Here is an 18,718-nt window from a genome sequence, read left to right on the forward strand (position 1 = left end):
TCTTCCTGTCTTCTTTCTTTCCTCCAAAGAATCCCCTATAAACTTTCTTTTTTTCCCTAAGAATGACTTGCATCTCCTTTGGAGCAGAAAGCTCCCCTTTCATGTCTGCCAAAAAAGCCAGGGTCACTTGGATTTGAAGTGTCTTTAACGTGTCCAGGATCCCTGGACCAGGACTCCTTACCGCCCTCCAGCTGTTTCTAGATTCTCCTCTGCCTCTCCGGGGTGGGGTGGGGTGGGCATCGTGTCTGGAGTGAGGGCCAGGTGGGAGGGCTCCGCCCCACCCACTCCCAGCTGCCGTTGGAGGGGCCCAGGGGCCCCTGGGTCACTGAAGAGCACACGCCGAGTCGATGCTTACCTTGACGTGAATGCCTGCCCGGGTACAGCTGTAAGTACCCCAGGTGTCTCAGCCTTGAAGTGTTTTTGCATGTCTCTTGTTTGTGAGTGTTCTGAAGTTGCTGCAGATGAATTTGATTGCTTGTTTTGTTGAAGTGATTCTGCAGAGGGAACCCTGTAACACAGCCTGTCTGTGTTACACACTTGGGGGGTTTCCTCCACAGGTCTTCAGGGCATCTTACGCCTAGATTTGGGGTGCCTGCTGGGACTGGTAGAAACTGGGGTGGATCTGCCCAGAGACACGCGGGCTTTGGTGGCTTCTGCATGGGACCTGGGGCATGTATGTGTGTGTCTCCACACAGAGGGGACAGTGGCTTAAGAGTGCCCTGACTTTAGTGTCGTTCAGACCTGCCTGCAGTTCATGAAAAATTCGATTTCTGGTCTACTTGCTGGTCATGGACCACGTTCCCTAATCCCCAAACCCCAGTTTCCTCATCTGTTATGTGGGGATAAATGTCCTGCCTTCTCTTAAAGGAATCAGCGAGTGTCAGGTGCTTCAAGTAAGGTCACACTGGGACTGCTCGCTGCTGTCCCCATCTCTTTGCCCCCCCCTTTCCTAAACCCATGCAGCCCTCCTCCCCTTTGTTTTAACAGTACAGCACACGCCTTAGACAAGTCACAGTGTGGTCGGGCGGAGAACAGCTTTCTTTGTACAGTGGAGTTTAGCTGTTTTGGATAAGATCCACCCTACTCACTATAGGTTAACTTTTGGGTCTTGGTGGAGATTTGAGAGTTTTTAGTCTCCAAGTAGCACTTGTACAGACTATCGTTTTGGCTGATGCCTAATCCATTCATTTGTGTGACTCAAAGTATATTCACTGAAGAGTGATGGTATAAACGTCTCCAGATGCTGTGCGTGCCCCACGTGTGGAACCTAAAGCCTGGAATGTCCCGGGCATGCTTGTGGTCGGGGACCTGTGCGATGTAGGCGTGGAGTAAAGTCGGCCACTATGCTTCCATTGGCAGCTTAATATCTGAGAGGGAGTCAAAGTGGAGGAACCTTGCCAATTATGTCTTATAATAATCATAGCCATGTTTTATCGAGTGCTTTCTTGAGTCTAGTCCATTGCCAAAGTTCCTGTCGTTAAATCTTCACAAGAGTCCAATGAGGTGGGTACAAATTTTATAGATGAGAAAACGGAGGTGCGGAGAGAGAGGCTACGTAACTTGGCCAAGGTCACTTCTGGGAAGCAGCAGTGTGGAAATTCAAGCCAGGTCTTCCTGACCGTAAAGGCCATGGTACGCTCTATCACCGCTCTGGGTGATTGTAGAATGTTGACTCTGGTTAAATAACTCGCCCAAGATCACACAGCTGGTAAACGGCAGAGTCAGGATGCAAGTAAGCCTGCTCTTAACCACTTTGCTCTGGTTCCTCTGTCCCAGGCAAGGTCCGGAAGATGGAGTGACCCACGTGAGGCATCATGCCAGAGCCCCGGGTGCCCCGGGGAGGCATGGGAGTAACTGCAGTGCCTGGGCTCCTGGGCCTGGATTAAATAGGAGGCTCATTTTCCCCTCCTGGTATTTGTTTATTCACAAATTAAATTATAACTATACTAAGGGAAATGATTAACAAAAGAAAAATCATCCATCCTGCTACTGGAAGCTTTCATTTTTTTCTTTGTTCCTTCTCAGTTCTTAACTCTGATTACATAATTGTTCTGCTTCTTTATTTAACATTAAACTCACGATTCTCCTTTTTATAGCTGCATACTATTGCGTGAAATTGATATAATCCACTTGACCACAACACATCTTTCTGCCAATAGCCTTTTTATTTTTGGATTGCTTCTCTTAGTGTAAATTCTAGAAGTAGAGTTATTAAAGGATTTAAATACATTTATTGTCATATAACTTGTCCAGAGTCATATTATGTATACAGCCCCCAGAAGTATGTTATTCTGTTGTTTAACCTCACTAACATTTGGTTTTATATCTTTTTTAAAAAATGTGTTTTGCTATTTTAATAAGTAGCAAAGTAGCACCCTCCATCTTTTAAATTTGTATTCTTAACAAGCCAGGGAGACTGAGTATTTTTCATGTTGGTTCCCTAATTTAGGTAGTATAGAAATAATCCTTTGGCGTGTTTGATGGTGTATATTTTTCCCGGTCTGTTTTTTATCCCCCCTCTTTAAGTGGTAGTGTTCAGGGTTTTTTTTTAGATTTTTCTTTGGAGAATTTCAAACATATACAAAAGTAGAGAGAATAGTATCATGGATTCCCACCTACCCATCACTCAGTTCCAACAATTATCAACTCATGCCCAGTCTTGTCTCATCTATACTCTAATGCAAATATCCACTCCTTGGATATTTTGAAGCAAATCCCAAGTAAGATATTTAATCCATGATGATTTCAGTATCTCTAAAAAGATAAAGACTTTAAACACCCATAGTTTTTCTATACTTTTTTCTTTTCAAATTTGGTCAAACCTATTGAATTTGTTCTTATTTTATTTTCTGTTTCAAAAGAAGGATTTTTCTCAAAAGCTAGGCAGAGGCATTAGAGAAGGAGTGAAGGGTCAGTTTTGATACCAACTGGATTGAGTCTGAAGAGAGACCCTCGGGTTTGGAGCGCAGCTGACGGGTCAGGTGTGGAAGGAGAGGATGGGTGTCCTAAGCCTTGCCCTCACCTGGCCTTCTCCTCTTGCAGCCTCACCTGTCACCATGAAGCTGCTGCACCCAGCCCTCCCCAGCTGCCTCCTGCTGGCTCTGCTCGGCGTGTGGACAGCCGCTCCTGAGGTTCACGCTGTGTCCGTGGGGACACCCGCCATCGGCGCAGCCTCTTTCTTGCAGAACCTCATGCATCGCTACGGGGAGGGCGACAGCCTCACCCTGCAGCAGCTGAAGGCCCTGCTCAACCACCTGGATGTGGGAGTGGGCCGGGACAACGTCTCCCAGTCCGTGCAGGGACCGAGGAACCTCTCGACGGTAAGGCTCCTGGCTCTGCCCAGCACCGTCTCTGTCCTTTCAAGGTTCCCAATCTAGTTGGGGGCAGGCGAGCCTTGATGACAGAGCAGAGGGGCCGCTTCTTCCCCCGCGGTCGGGATCAGCTAGTCTGAGTCTCCAGCAGCGCCTCCCGACCTCCTACATGGGTGTTTTGAAGCCCTTAGCAAAGGGCAGCCATGAAGTAGGGGCTCTCAGCCCTCCAGACCCTTCCTCAGAGCTGCACTGGGATCTCCTGGAACTGCTGGTAAGCTGGAGCTCCCGGGTCAGCTAATATTTCTAAGAGAGTTTCTGCAAAGCCCTTTGCCCATTATCCTAGGTGAGCCTCAAAGTACCTCTATGTGCAAGTGGCAGATCTTCACTATATCCTGTATATACTGAGATACTAAGGGATCCACAGTGAGTTCTGGAGGGACCAGGATTAAGACTCAGGTCTTTTGGCTCCTGGTTCTCTGTTCTGTCTTCCATATCATCTTGGCTAATCAGAGTCTGAGGCTGTATGTGGCAGCCAAATATAAGTCAGCCAGCAACGTCTTTATCTGTCTACTTTGTTCCCTGTGCTGAGTGTTGTGAGAAAGAGAGAAAAATGAGTCATGTTAAGGGAGTTTACTGTTAAGATGGGGAGCTCAGCCAACCAAGAACAGAGTTAACTGATATTCAAATGAAGCGCTAGATGCTGTGGCTTGGATAGTCATTATAGGATTCAGAAATGAGAGAAGCGGGTGAGTGTGCACGAGATGGTCAAGGAAGCTTCTGTGTGGGGTGTCCTGGAGCTTCGCCTTGAAGGAGAGCAGAGTTTGGAGAGACCGAGTGGCCAGGGTTGGGAGGGGGGGGCCATGTGGCGTGTATGCAGAACCACGGGGGCGTGGTGCACATCTGAGTCGGAGGGGCGGCTGCCTTGGCGGGGGCTCGTGCAGCCTGACCCCAGAGGCCTTCCGGCTCAGCAGCAGGATCTTGGGGTCACCGAGTCCAGCCCCCAGCATTTTTTTTTTTTTAAGATTTTTTTGATGTGGACCATTTTTAAAGTCTTTATTGAATTTGTTACAATATTGCTTCAGTTTTATGTTTTTTGGTTTTCTGGCCGCGAGGCATGTGGGATCCCAGCCTCCCTGACCAGGGATTGAACCCGCACCCCCTGCATTGGAAGGCGAAGTCTTAACCACTGGACTGCCAGGGATGTCCCAGCCCCCAGCTTTGTAGGCCCAGAAACCCTCACTCGTCGGCACTCCCAGAGGGCTGGCTCCCTCAGAGACAGAGCCACGTAAAACCAAACTCAGCGAAAGACCGATGTGTAACTGTCTAATTAGAAGTAAAATGGCAGTGTTTCACGGGAACGGTGTGTGAGAACCACTTAACCTGATGCCTCCCAAGGGAACTGAGAGCTCATGCCCACTGGGTAGCCCACACTTGCTCCATGGCAGACCCTGAGTCTTCAGATTTCCCCCGCTTCCTTCCCCAATCTCTGCCAACACATCCTGCAGGCTGGGGACATTACTGTATATGGTCCAGGAGACTACTGTTCCCCTTAGACACCTGTGCTCAATAGCTCTGGAGAAGTATGTGAAATCTGCATTTTACTGTAATAGCTCCCTGGGCTGTTGTAATGTGGCCAGATTTGGTATCTGGGAGAAGCTGTATCTTCAGGTATGCACATAGAGGCATGTTTTCCAGAAGCCACACCCTGGTCATAATGATTGGAATTCAGTTGTTCCCAGAACTTCTGGGTAGCCATTTACAGATGGGTGAGTGGAAGGTATGTATGGGTGGCTGATCTCTAAGATTACTTATCAGTCTTTCAAGTTTAGGGACCACTTTACTCTCATCCTTGGAAATTAGTCTGCAGGTTCCGTGAAATTTGGACAGTTGTATCTTCTATTTTCCGTCTGGGAAGGCTCATCAGGGGCAAGGTGTGACTTTGGGTCCTAAGAGGCTTTCTGCCTCTCCCACTTGGTTTCAGTGCTTCAGTTCTGGAGACCTCTTTGCTGCCCACAACCTCAGCGACCAGTTGCGGATTGGGGGGCGTGAGTTCCAGGAGTTCTGCCCCACCATCCTCCAGCAGCTGGATTCCCGGGCCTGCTCCTCCGAGAACCAGGAGAACGAGGAGAACGAGCAGACGGAAGAGGGGAGGCCCAGCTCAGTTGAAGGTGAGCCGGCACGGGAAGGCAGGGCCTGGTCCGTGCTTGTCCGCACGAGGACCGCCGGGCTGATCAGATAGAGCTGCCCGCTGAATGTTTGGCCGCTTATCATCCTCTTATCATCGTCGGGAGGGGCGAGTTGGAGTAATGACTATACCGGTATCTCGTGTGCTCCCAAGACCGGTCCAGCACATTGCCAGGCCGGGCAGCGTGGCTGGTGAGCGTGCCGTCGTGGGGCTTTTGGACCAGCCTCGAGGTGCTCTTTTTGGTCACTTTTCCGTTTTGGTTTTCATTAAACTACCAGGGGGCCAACACCTTGATTTTTTGAGTTTAGCACTTAAGGCCTTTCGCAGTCTGCCCTCGGCCCACTTCATCCTCCTCCCCCTCCCCTGCCCGGTACCCCTGCTCCAGCCGCGGTGGTTCACCATGGCCTGTGTGTGCACACGGCTCCCTTGGGCCTGGATCGACCTTCTGCCGTCCTATCATGCTGGTGTGAGCGGCCTGGCACTTGGTACCTAGCATGTGCCACCTGTGTCACACCCCACGTCGTTTCCTGCTGTCGTTATTTAACTCCTATGGTCTATGGCCTTTCATGTTTTCATCTGCTCCTCCGTCTGAAAGGTAAGCTGCTTTTGGATAGCAGCTTTGCTGTATATTTTTAGGCTTCTCCACAGCACCCAGCAAGAGGTGGACTCAACAAGCATTTACTGATGGGTTGGCGGATCTCTATCTGCCCCGATTGCCTCTGAGTTCAGAACGGGCTGCCCCCCGGCAGCAAGAGTACCTCCACCCTCAGTAATGGAGGCCCTCGTCTGTTCTTGTTCCTCCACAGTGTGGGGCTTTGGCTTCCTCAGTGTCTCACTGATTAACCTGGCCTCTCTCCTGGGAGTGCTCGTCCTGCCGTGCACGGAGAAAGCGTTTTTCAGCCGTGTGCTCACTTACTTCATCGCCCTGTCCATTGGAACGCTGCTCTCTAACGCGCTCTTCCAGCTCATCCCAGAGGTGCAGTAGCAAAGAAGCGTGCGCGTCCTCTCTCCCTGGGGCGTCCTCGCCCCGCCCCTGTGCTCCAAGGCACCTGACAGCCGCCACCTGAAACATTAACTTCTTCCTCATGTCAAGGGATGCAAATGACTTCTGCCTCTGGATCTCAAGGGCCTCCTCTCACTCCTGGGGCACCCAGGTTTGCCTCTGGCCTCTTCAGGGGATGTCAGATGCAAGGCTCTCAGCGCTTGTCCCCCATGCTGGGGACCTGTCAGCCTCCTTCCCCAGTCAGTGCCTTTCCTAAGCCCTGTCGGCAGGACTGGGAAGGAAAGCAGCCGGTGGTGGCTCTCCCTGCCCTTGGTCCTCCGGACCCCGCCTCTGTTCTAAGTAGAGGACCTGGCCATACTCAGGTGTGGCCACCAAGAGATGATCCACCTGGAATGAGGTGGAAGGAAAGGGGTTACTGACTGAAAAGTTGTATTGACCTAAAACGTATGTGATCCTTTTTTTTTAAGCAGGCCCTAATCCACAGTATAGAGGGCCAAACATAGCATCAAGACTATTTAATGAAAAAAGCGAAATCAAAATTACCAAATTAAGGAGAGGGACCCACCGTCCTTCACACCTTGCATCTTGACTTTTTCCTGATAGGACTGACTTCCTGGTACCCTTACTTGACTGTTCTGAAATGTTTGTTGATTTTGTTCTTTAATTGTAACCACTGAGGAGCTAAAAAAAATAAGACCCAAGGTGACAGTCTGCCCACCTGTCAGCTCAGGCAAGGACGTGCAGTGGGGCGATGGGTGATGTGTGGACCTTCTTTGGGAATGTTGATGGCCGCCTTCCATAGGCAGCTGCCTGCCCTTTCCCAATCAAAAGACTCTATGGGATGCCCAGCCTTGCCTTGCCTCTTCCCTCTTCATGATGAGGGGAGAAATCTGGTTTAAGGTGAACCATCTTGATGCTATATCAGAATTCCACATGAATCTAGCAAGCACTTCTCAGGGCAGGCCTCATCTTGGGCTACTTTTTTTTCAGCTCCAGAAATTAAATTTATTAATTTTTTTTCAAGATTGGAAATGAAGTGCTGTGTTGCCTGTTGAATGGGAATACAATAATGGTACATACTCCGCCCCTGGGCTCACAGGGGAGGCCTCATCCTGGCTCACTTTTGTCCTGCCCGGAGTGTGTGACGCTGGGAAATGGTAGAGGAAATATTTTTTGACGGGGTGATCTTGGAACTCTCTTCTCTACACTGCAGCCCTCTCAAAGCAAATGGAAACAAACAAATAAAGCAAAACCTGAGGGAGTTCCCTGGTGGCCTAGTGGTTAGGATTCCGGGTTTCCTGTGCCATGGCCCAGGTTCATTCCCTGGTCGGGGAACTGAGATCCTGCAAGTTTCGGGGCATAGCCGAAAACAAAAACAAAAAACAAAACAAGGTCATAGGAAAAAAAAAAAAAAAGGCAACAAAACCTGAGATGTTAAGAGAATGGATTTTGTGGCCATCGGGCCTTACTTGTCCGTCCCTTCTGCCCTGCACGTCCGACTTTGTTGAGTCCTGCACAGAGCAGACCGGGTGCGGGGAGTGTCCCATGTGCCTGCATAGCGAGGGTCAGACGTGCCAACACGGCAGCCCAACGGTCGATCGGTCTCTTCCCCTTGCTCTGGTTTCCTGTTCCATAGAGCTCTCGAGTCCAAAGTCTGCTGGGCAGCCCCTGGCTAGGCATGAGCACGCCTCGGCTACGGGCCAAGGCAGGACCTGCCCTGCCAGGCACAGCAGCCAGCAGGTGGGACTCAGCAGGGGCGAGAGATGCAGGGTTCCAAGGCCACCTCGAGTTCCTCCCCGTTTCTCCTGAGCTGATTGAAGGAAATTTCATCGGACTTGAATCACTAACAAATGTTCTGTTTCTCTCTCCCTCCCTGCTTGTCTCTCTGATTTGTCTTGTTTTGCCTCCTTTGTTAATATCCACCAAAACCCCCTCCCACTCTACCTCCCACCCTCTCCACCTCTCTCCCTGAATGGCGGCGGCTGTGCCGTGGGGCGTTCGCCCTTGTCCCTGTCCTGGGTGGGGCTGGCTCCCCCTCCCCGGCAGTCTGGGGGTACGGTCTCCTCTGTGTGACCGTCATCTCCCTCTGCTCCCTGATGGGGGCCAGCGTGGTGCCCTTCATGAAGAAGACTTTTTACAAGAGGCTGCTGCTCTACTTCATAGCTCTGGCGATTGGAACCCTCTACTCCAACGCCCTCTTCCAGCTCATCCCCGAGGTATGGCAAGCCAGGGCCCTTGCACAGGAGCACGCCGCCTCCTGGGGGATGGCGGGACACAGTGGGAGGGCCCTCCGTCTCCACAGAAGGCCTAGAGAGGAGGTCCTCTCCTTTTGGAAAGTGAAGCTAGGACGTAGGCACGAGCGAGGAGAGGCAGCTTAGAGAAGGTTTGAGAGCTGGTTTAAATCCCAGCTCCACCGGCCACAAGTTCTGTGCCCTTGGGCAAGTCACCTGACCTCTCTGTGCTTCCGTTTCCTCATATGTAAAACGGGAAGAGTAATAAGGGCGGACCTCAGGGTGATGCCGTGAGGGTTATGTGAGTTAATGTTTCTTAAACACCTGGTGCTCACTATCTGTTGGGTGGAGAGAGGTAGTGTAGTTAGGTCACGTTATGGCTCCCAATTTGGAGCTTTTGGCACCAAAAACAGAATCCATAGGTCTCAATGAAAAGCTCACTTCTCCTCTGTAGGGCATTAAATTCTAAAGACAATCTGTCTTTTGCATCAGAAAATAAGCTAGAGAGGTATGAGGATTAAATAATGAGCTCCTAATCCATGGAAGGGCCTTTATATAATAGGTGTGCAGTAAAGTTTTGCTGTTGGCAAAAAAAAAAAAGAAGAAGAAAAGAAAGAAAATAAGCTAGAGAGAACCCACCAGTCTGGCCTCACACATGTTGATGGCACCTTTGCCCCTTCGCCTGGGCTAACCAGGAAACCCTTCATGAGAGAGGAGGAGCCCAGTGTCTGTAAGACTTACAAGGGCCTTGGAGGAGTTTCTGATCCCGTGTGGTCTCTGCGTAGACCTGCTGATGGCAGGAATCCTGAGGCGCTTCACTGTGGGTAGTCTGACAGGCCTGGATGAGCCGGAGGTGAAGCAGAAAGATGACGCCCCGGGCTCCTTATAGCACTTTGTTTTCCGAGATGCGGTTTTGTGTTTTCTGAGTTGATCCTTAGATCACCTCTGTGATGTGTAGGAAACAAGGAATGTTGTACCCATTTAACAGATACAGAATCTGACCTGCACAAGAGCTCATATCTTAGTGCTTTTTGTGGAGAACTGTTAGTTGCCTCTTTTCACTCCACTTTTCCTTAAGATGATTTGACTCTCCTGGAAAGTTGGCCAGAATGAGTAATTTCTCTTCTAGAACTTGACCTTTAATGTCTCTTAGAAAACTACACTAAGAGATTGCATTTCGTCCCTTTAAAATAGAAAAGAAAAACACTTAGCTTTTAAGCAGCCCGGAGTTCCTGGTACTGATGGTCTTTTATCTGGGACCCATTCATGAGAAGTCTGGCGTTTATTCGAGAGGCCCATTTCCTATCAGAAAACTTAGGAGCAGGTCAGCAGACACTTTCCCAAGGGCCCCCTGCACAAGTCAGGAGCATCACCAAGAATGCAATTCTCCAGATTTCTACTCCTGTCTGCTTCCCAATGGAGTCTTTTTTCTTTCTTCCTTTTGGCCATAATAAGTGAAGTTTCCAGAAACCAAGACAAAACCCCCAGAATTGACACGTGCAGTCACCCAGTCTGCTTTCTTGGTTTTGTGGTCACTGGGAGGTCTGCGGTCAGGAAGATGCCGCAATTCTTACTATTTAACTGGAGAAAGGATTTCCCATTTTAGAAAGTATAACTGTACCATCTCCCTGTGTGTTTACAGGCAGATCAGCCAGGAACGCTATATAACGATGAAAACAAACACGAGTGTCTCCTCCTTAAAGATGGAATCTGCCGGCAGAGTCTGCCCTTGTAGCAAAGCACCAGGAGAAATGAAGACAGAATCCTCATTAAAAGTAGAAAGCCACATCCAAGGCTGTTCTTCCTGAGAGTAAAATTCTAAAGACGATCTGTCTTTTGCATCAGAAAATAAGCTAGAGAGAACCCAGCAGGTCTGGTGATGTGACATGAGGGAAACATCAAGGGCTAGATTTTTGCTGGAAAGGGATTGAGTACATGGCAGAGTTATCCCGGCCTCTTCCTTTCCTAGAGTCAAGTGGCGAAAGAGATGAGAGGGGACCAGTGAAGATTTTCTATATTCTTAAACTCATTTTGTTTTCTTGGGTCCACAGGCTTTTGGTTTCAACCCTCTGGAAGATTATTATGTCTCCAAGTCTGCAGTGGTGTTTGGGGGCTTTTATCTCTTCTTTTTCACAGAGAAGGTCTTGAAGATGCTTCTTAGGCAGAAAAATGAGGTGAGGCCTGATCGTTGGTAAAAGAAGTGCCTCTAGGGAGAGCATCCATCTCAGAAATGTGTCCGGTAGTGGTGTTACCTCAGTGCCAATCCAGTGAGCTTACCTGGACCCTCCCGCCGTGGATTCCAACCCACGAACTATTTCCTGAGTAGCTATCTCACTTCACCTCAGGAGGGTATTAGCAGTGGGTGAGGGCGAATCATCAGCCATTGCGAGGAGCAGCTCTAAACGCTCTTTGCTGTGCCTCCTGGCAGGAATGAGTGTTGTCCCTGAGGTCACTCCTCTGAGGTCCGTCCCTTGGCAGCACCACATGCCCTTCGATTCAGCTTTCTCCAACACCTTGCCCTAGGTTTCTGTCCTATCGCCTGCCTGTGTTTTCTTGGATGGTGGGAGTGAGGTCTCCCCGGTGTTTGGAGCTCCTGCTGGGTGGGTGGTTTTGGTGAGCGTTGCACTGACCCGACCCCTCCCTGTGGTCCCTCCAGCATCATCACGGACACAGTCATTATGCCTCTGAGACGCTCCCTTCCCAGAAGGACCAGGAGGAGGGGGTGACGGAGAAGCTGCAGAACGGAGATCTGGACCACATGATTCCTCAGCGCTGCAGTGGCGAGCTGGACGGGAAGGGCCCTGTGATGGACGAGAAGGTCATCGTGGGCTCCCTCTCTGTCCAGGTCAGTGGGCCATCCACTGCTGGGCAGGCAGGGGCCCTTAAGCGGTAATGGCCTTGATGACTCGGGCCTACCTTGAAGGTCCGTCGTCCACCCTTTGACAGGGGGGCTTTCTTGCAGGACCTGCAGGCTTCCCAGAGCGCCTGCTACTGGCTGAAAGGTGTCCGCTACTCTGACATCGGCACACTGGCCTGGATGATCACCCTGAGCGACGGCCTCCATAATTTCATCGATGGCCTGGCTATCGGTGCCTCCTTCACCGTGTCTGTCTTCCAAGGCATCAGCACCTCGGTGGCCATCCTCTGCGAGGAGTTCCCACACGAGCTAGGTAAGTGTGCTGACACCCCGCCCCCCAGCCCCTTCCGCTTGTGCCGACTCCTCCCCCCACTTCAGAACACACATTATAATTAATTAACACATTGTCTATGCTATGTGAAATCCAACCACTAATTCTCAACAGCTGAATTAATAATTGAAAATTGATCATTGGACGGGACTTCCCTGGCTTTCTAATGGTTAAGACTCCACGCTTCCACTGCAGGGGGCATGGGTTCGACCCCTGGTCAGGGAGCTAAGATCCCGCATGCTGCGCAGCGTGGCCAAAAAAAGAAAGAAAGAAAGAAAATTGATCAATGGAAATGATGGCATTTTTTACTGGGATGGTTGTTTCCCCAAAGTCCCAGAACCTGTGGCTGTTTCCTCACCTCTACACTGGGCTTAATACTGGTACCTTCCTCATTGATTTATCGTAAGAAACAAAAGGAAAAAGTAGTGAAAAGGACTTACTGCGTGCCATACACTATTCTAAGTGCTCAATATAGGTTATCTCTTACATCCTATTAATCTTCCAAAGGCTGAGATGTATGTTAGAAGTCTGGTGGGTAGAAGAAATAGATGAACCAGGGGTTGGAAGGTCCTTGGTTTTATCAGAGGGAGAGTGTAAAAAGCCTAGACTTTTTGGAGGCTCAGACACTCAAGGTCATGTCCTGGCTTTGCCACTTATCGGCTTGTGACTTTGGGCAAATTACTTTAACTTCTCTCAGTCTCGATTTTGTTTTCGAAAAATACCATTCATTGCAGTTTTGAGGAAGGAAGCTCCTTCTGTTTCACCATCAATCAAAAGAGAAATGAGGCCATTGCTAGATGGTTTTCTCTTTTGAAAATCCTGTGCATTGTTTTCAGCCTCTAGGCTGGATGTACACTCCCAGCCTCGCAGATGGAGACAGCCCCTCGGCGTGGTGGTGAAGGGGGCCCTAGTCTTGTCACCGTGATCTCCAGTCTGGGGCCATCTTGATTTTCACCCACACTCCATCCAGCGTTTAAGCATGTCCTCATCAAGTTGTGTGTCCCACGACCTAGTATGAATCTTCTGTCCACACCCTCCCCTCTTGTTGTCCCCACCATAGGAGACTTTGTCATCCTGCTCAATGCCGGCATGAGCATCCAACAGGCTCTCTTCTTCAACTTCCTCTCTGCCTGCTGCTGTTACGTGGGCCTGGCCTTCGGCATCTTAGCTGGCAGCCACTTCTCTGCCAACTGGATCTTTGCCCTGGCTGGAGGAATGTTCTTGTATATTTCTCTGGCTGATATGGTAAGTCTTCCATAGTTTTAATGCCTTGTAGGCAAAACTGGATCGGGTTATGAAATTCATTGGATTGGGAGGACAGCTAAGGGGCATTAGTTAGTTTTTTTGTTTTTGTTTTTTTTTTAAATAAATTTATTTATTTATTTATTTTTGGCTGCATTGGGTCTTTGTTGCTGTGCGCGGGCTTTCTCTAGTTGCGGCAAGCGGGGGCTACTCTTTGTTGCGGTGTGCGGGCTTCTCGTTGCAGTGGCGTCTCTTGTTGTGGAGCACGGGCTCTAGGCACGCGGGCCCTAGAACATGTGGGCTCAGTAGTTGTGGTTCGTGGGCTCTAGAGCTCAGGCTCAGTAGTTGTGGCGCACGGGCTTAGTTGCTCTAGGGCATGTGGGATCTTCCTGGACCAGGGATTGAACCTGTGTCCGCTGCATTGGCAGGCAGATTCTTAACCGCTGAGCCACCAATAATAACTTTATTGAGGAATCAAGTCACATGCCACACGATTTGTAAATAACAGTGTACTGTTCAATGCCTTTTAAGGGAACATTAGATTTTAAAGGATGAAAGGCCTATGTTCCTTTAGCATATGTCGTTAAAGAAAATGATGTATCTCAACTCCAGGGTCCTTACTTTAAGTATTACAGAATAGGGAAAAAAAAAAAAAAAAAGTATTACAGAATAGACACTTATAGATAAAGAATGGGGGGGAGGGAGGGAAGGAAGGAGAGGAAATTACCCATAATTATTCTCCCCCAAAACAACAACACTTGGGTTTGTTTCTTTTTCATCTCAGTGCATTGTGTTTGTTTTTAAATAACTAATCACATGGAGTACACAATTTTATACCCTGGTTTCTTTTTTTTTTTACTTAATACATCCTAGACATTTTTCATGTGGCATACTCTTTAAAAGCATCCTTTTCTCATTAGCAGTAGTATTTGATGAGAGGATTTACCTTCTCCAGAACAAGAATTGCTGGTTCAGAAGGGATGCGTGGTTTGAGGTTTTACTATATATCGCCAAATTGCTTTCTAAAAAGCTTACCCTTCTTTAATTTACATCATTAGCAGTGTCTGAAAGTGTACATTGTACCCGCTAACATTCGGTATAACCATTTAAGTAGTTTTGCGTTTGCTAGTTTAATACCTGATTTGTTGCATCTTTCTAACTAACAAGGTTGATTTCCTTCCTTGTTGGCATGACATGTTCTTTGGCAGGTTTGCATGATTTATTTTCCATATCCTCGGAAAGCAGTTTTTTGTTTTTGTCTTTTTTAAATATTTATTTATTTACTTGGTCATGCTGGGTCTTAGTTGCAGCAGGCGGGCTCCTTAGTTGTGACATGTGGGATCTAGTTTCCTGAGCAGGGAACGAACCTGGGCCCCCTGCATTGGGAGCGCAGAGTCTTAACCACTGCACCAGCAGAGCAGTCCCGGAAAGTAGTTGTTTTTTTTTTTTTTTTTTTATAACATCTTTATTGGAGTATAATTGCTTTACAATGGTGTGTTAGTTTCTGCTTTATAAGGGAAAGTAGTATTTTTGATGAGATGATGAGAGCACTGACCACCATGGTCCATCCTCAGCCCATGGAAACATCTTAGATTCTCTCCTCCGGTGGGTGGCCCTCCCTGGGGTTAGGGTATTTTTGTCACCTGCCTTGCTGGCCAGCAGCAAGAGGCCTTGAGTCATGGCAATGCTTAGTTCCATTCCATGCTGGCCCCTTAACATGGTTGCTGAGTTTCCCAAACAAGTGACAACATTCTGATAGCAAAAAGACCTTTCGAAGTGTTTTTAAAGATCACAGTAATTTTTATCAAAGTGGTTATTTTTAGTCCGCATCTAAACACATCCAGGGTTACATGCATGTATAGTACTTTGTTTCACTTCCATAGCTGTAAAGTAGTGGTAACCACCTTGGAGAAAGGCTCTAACGTTTAAGTTCTAGAAGTTATTGCTGTTGATTTTCTTTCTAAACCAATCGTATGTTATATATCTTTATTATAATCATATATTTATACTAATGATTGTGGTGGCCTTATAATATAAAAATATAATAATAGTAAGTGTTGTAATAATTGTTAGGTAATATATATATGACTGAATTGTCCTGCACTTAAAGGTTAAGAAAGGAACTGCAGCTCTCTCGTGTTTTTTTCTTCTTCCTCAGTTCCCTGAGATGAACGAGGTCTGCCAAGAGGATGAAAGGAAGGGCAGTGTCTTGATCCCCTTTGCCATCCAGAACCTGGGCCTCTTGACTGGTTTCAGCATCATGCTGGTCCTCACTATGTATTCGGGACAGATCCAGATCGGGTAGGGCCTTGCCAGGAGCCGGCGGGATTGGCAGTCTGGCCCTTGGCTGCCGATCCCTGGCCCGAGGACTCCTCATCCAGGAAGCACCTCGGAAGAGGCAGTTCTATTAAAAACTGTGACATGGAGACTGTATTCCTGCATTCAAATGTTAGCTGTTTTTAAAATGCTGTATCCTAGGAATAAGCTGCCCTGGTAACCAGCCTCTAGGTAGTGCCTCTCTCCCTTTCCTCTTCTTTCTCAGAGTGATTCTGGAACTGAATGCAGCTTAAAAGACAAGACTAACTTTTTTCTCTGGTTACCCTGGCCTCTTTCTCTTCCAACCAGCACTGAGACATTTTGAATCCTTTGCCCGACAATGCAAAAAAGATAGCCAGGGCTCACAACTTGGTTAGAAATATCAGGAGGTGAATCTATAGTTTGGGACCCATAAATCTAAATGTGTTTCCTCGGCCTCAAGGTGACCCATTTTTAAGCGAATCCGCCTATTTTTACAGAAAAGGTATAGAAGACAGGAATCCCTCTTATTTTTTCAAAATCTGTTCAGTTGCCTATTCTTTCAAAGAGAACTGAAAGCTGGAAACAGATGAGTAGGGCGGGAGGGAGAGGCAAGGATCACCCTGAGATGGGGGTGTGTGTCTTGTCAGGATGGTTAACCTGTTCCCACTGGGATGCTTGGCACCGGTTCTGCACCTGGTGTTTCGTGGCCGTCCAGGTGAGCCAGCAGGTAGGTTCTGTTGCCTGAACCTCCCCTCCTTTTGGATGAACACTGGCAGACTGGAGGGCAGAGAAAAGAGACCTGTGAGAAATCCGTTGGCTTTGCTGTGATTTCTACCCCCCTTTCCCCACCCGCATCTCCTGGGAGACTCCCTGGAAGCACATTCTAAGCACATTGACGATGCCCATGTCAGAGGGCAGACTGCACAGATTTACCTCCCTGGTCAACAGTTGTGCTGACGGGTGGCAAGCTGACTTACAGAACTGGAGTGCAGCTTGTGGTCTTCTTGACAAGGGTAATCAGAAACGGAATCAGTGCAGGCAACATTTAGGGTTTACTAATTCCATAAGTAACAGTGATAGAACTCTGAGATGGAAGGTCCAGAGCTTGGATGGGGGCATCCCTGGGGTTTGCAGAATAGAGGACCCATGGGTTCTGCTGCACCGTCTGGGGCTCCCCCTTCCTCCCTCACCCCAGACAAGCAAGGGCGAATCCTGTATTGAATTGAATAGGAATTGTTCTAACTCTCTTCAGAAAAACGGATTGATAGACTTGTGTGTGAGACCGTAGGCCAGCCGCCGGCTCCGTGGAGCCCTCTCCTCAGAGCTGTGGCTTCGAGGGGAGCTAATCTCCAGGTTCACTAGGTGAATTGCTTTATTATTATCATATTGATAATGTGAGATTCTTTAGCCACTCTGGGGAGCCGACCTCTCCAGAAGCCTTCCTCAGTGGTGCCCACAGTCGCAGCCCAGGGGCTGTGTTCACAAACTGACTTGTGCACGTGGCTGACGAGTCCTGGTCCGTCGCCACCACCCGTTAGTTTTTCCGTTCTGACAGGAAAACTTTCCACTCTATGGTAGTTAAAAGCAGCATCTACTCTGGCTTTTTTCCCCGCCCCCCCTCCCCAGCCCCTTGGGAAACATCCGTCAAACCAGGACTATTCTTGAAAAGAACATGAGCGGGAAAACCGCTGGTGATGCTTTATAAGTTTTTCTCATCTTGCCTATTGACTTTGATAGATTTGAGAATGGGCAGAAGAAGAAGGAAAACTCAGTTCTCACGATTCTAGATGAACTATCACGACAGACTCCTGGTAGGATTATGGTCCAGTTTTTACCAAAGAACCAATTCCTTGAATGTTGGAATCTAACTTTTTATATTGTCATTGTTACTGTTTTAAAACGATTCTTTGTCTTTTCTGTTTGATTTCCCTCAAACTGCTTGCAGGAGCTAGCAGGAAATAACACTCAAACCTTAGGACTTCAGAAGATTTTGCTTCCCTTAATTCACATGGATGTATTAAATTTATAATTTTAGCATCCCCTATAGATCTGTCATTCCTTACAAATACTGTTATTCTTGGAGTAGAATCCTAAGTAAGAGTTAGTGGGTTTCTAGTTTTAGGAGAAGAGCTCAAAAATGTAACCTTGAGCAAATTAAAAAATAAAATACGAAGTAGCAGGGTGCCTTCCCTTCTCTTGCACACCTATATTAAGAACTAACTTTCCTTTCACAGACAGCTGCCTCAAAGGGAAATTCTCTTCAAACTAATTGGTCCAGAGGCCAGTCCTAGTTTGAGCTTAGGGGTGGAGACACTGAAATCGTGCAACTGATTATGTGTTGCCATTGGCAACAGGTTTTCCTCAATTGAAAATGTGGCCATTTCTTTTTGAAGTGTTGGATTTGCTGTTTTAAGCATTTGTACATATTAGAAGTCTGAGGAGTAGCGAGTTCTGAGGACCTTTTTCACCTCTGGCATTAGCATCTTCACCCTCCCTTTCCCTGCGTGGACCGGCTCCCATTAAGGATAACAAGGAAAGTATGTGTCACGTGCAGGAGCAGTGACCCAGGAGCAGGGGTTCTGCTGCTTCTCACCCTCACCCTGGCTTGCAGGTTGCCTTCTGTCCTTGCCCCAAAGGTTTTTGTGTCTAGTGTCAACTTAGGTCTTTCCTTCATTGGTCCTTCACCCTGGGTTTTAAAAAGAAGGCTTCTCTGTTCGGGTATCCTAAGACCTGTTTTTAGTAAGTCCTCTTCCACATGGTAATGTGGAGATGGTAATACGTTGGAAATCTGCTTAAAAAACGAAAAGTTGTCTGATTTTTGCAAAAGAGAGAGGTTAGATTTTTATTACTCATATTTCCTTTTACAGTTCTGCAATTCCATCACAGTATTTTTTTAAATAACTCAGGTGTTATGAGGATAAATTAGAAAAAAAAATAACTTAAGTTATGTGGACTGTAAATGTTTTTATTTGTAAGATTCTATAAATAAAGCTATATTCTGTAACTGTTGAATTGCGAGTGTCATCTTTGGCAATAACGTGGGTGTAATGAAGACTGTTGAACACAAGATGGGGGTGGTGTCTTGCTAACTTATAAAGCTTCATTTTACTGGTCTAGCTTACCTTTGGAGAGGGGTTTTAGAAGGAACCTCAAATAGCATAACATACTCACTTTAAATGATTAACTTATCTTTTAATGGAGCCCATGACTTCATCAGTGATGGAAGAACTGTGGTGTTTCCTAAGAAGAGCTTTCTGTCA

General features: G+C 47.8%; 1 protein-coding gene across 2 annotated transcripts in view; it reads left to right on the top strand.

Annotated features, from left to right (window-relative positions):
- The window catches only part of SLC39A14 (solute carrier family 39 member 14), a 46,214-nt gene extending 27,744 nt beyond the window's left edge, over positions 1-18,470 (top strand). The window contains exons 2-9 of one of the 2 annotated variants that reach the window (XM_082470670.1): positions 3,043-3,320; positions 5,293-5,479; positions 6,303-6,472; positions 10,782-10,904; positions 11,387-11,575; positions 11,693-11,900; positions 12,979-13,163; positions 15,319-18,470. In XM_082470670.1, coding sequence (XP_082326796.1) covers positions 3,057-3,320; positions 5,293-5,479; positions 6,303-6,472; positions 10,782-10,904; positions 11,387-11,575; positions 11,693-11,900; positions 12,979-13,163; positions 15,319-15,465 — 1,473 coding nt within the window. In that variant the 5' untranslated portion in view covers positions 3,043-3,056 and the 3' untranslated portion in view covers positions 15,466-18,470. Of the gene's footprint in view, positions 1-3,042; positions 3,321-5,292; positions 5,480-6,302; positions 6,473-8,545; positions 8,716-10,781; positions 10,905-11,386; positions 11,576-11,692; positions 11,901-12,978; positions 13,164-15,318 lie in introns of both variants that reach the window. The other variant, XM_082470669.1, reaches the window with a different exon arrangement.
- The last annotated feature ends 248 nt before the right edge of the window (positions 18,471-18,718 follow it).

This window comes from Balaenoptera physalus (assembly GCF_965194825.1).
Source record: "Balaenoptera physalus genome assembly, chromosome: 7".
Lineage (NCBI taxonomy): Eukaryota > Metazoa > Chordata > Mammalia > Artiodactyla > Balaenopteridae > Balaenoptera > Balaenoptera physalus.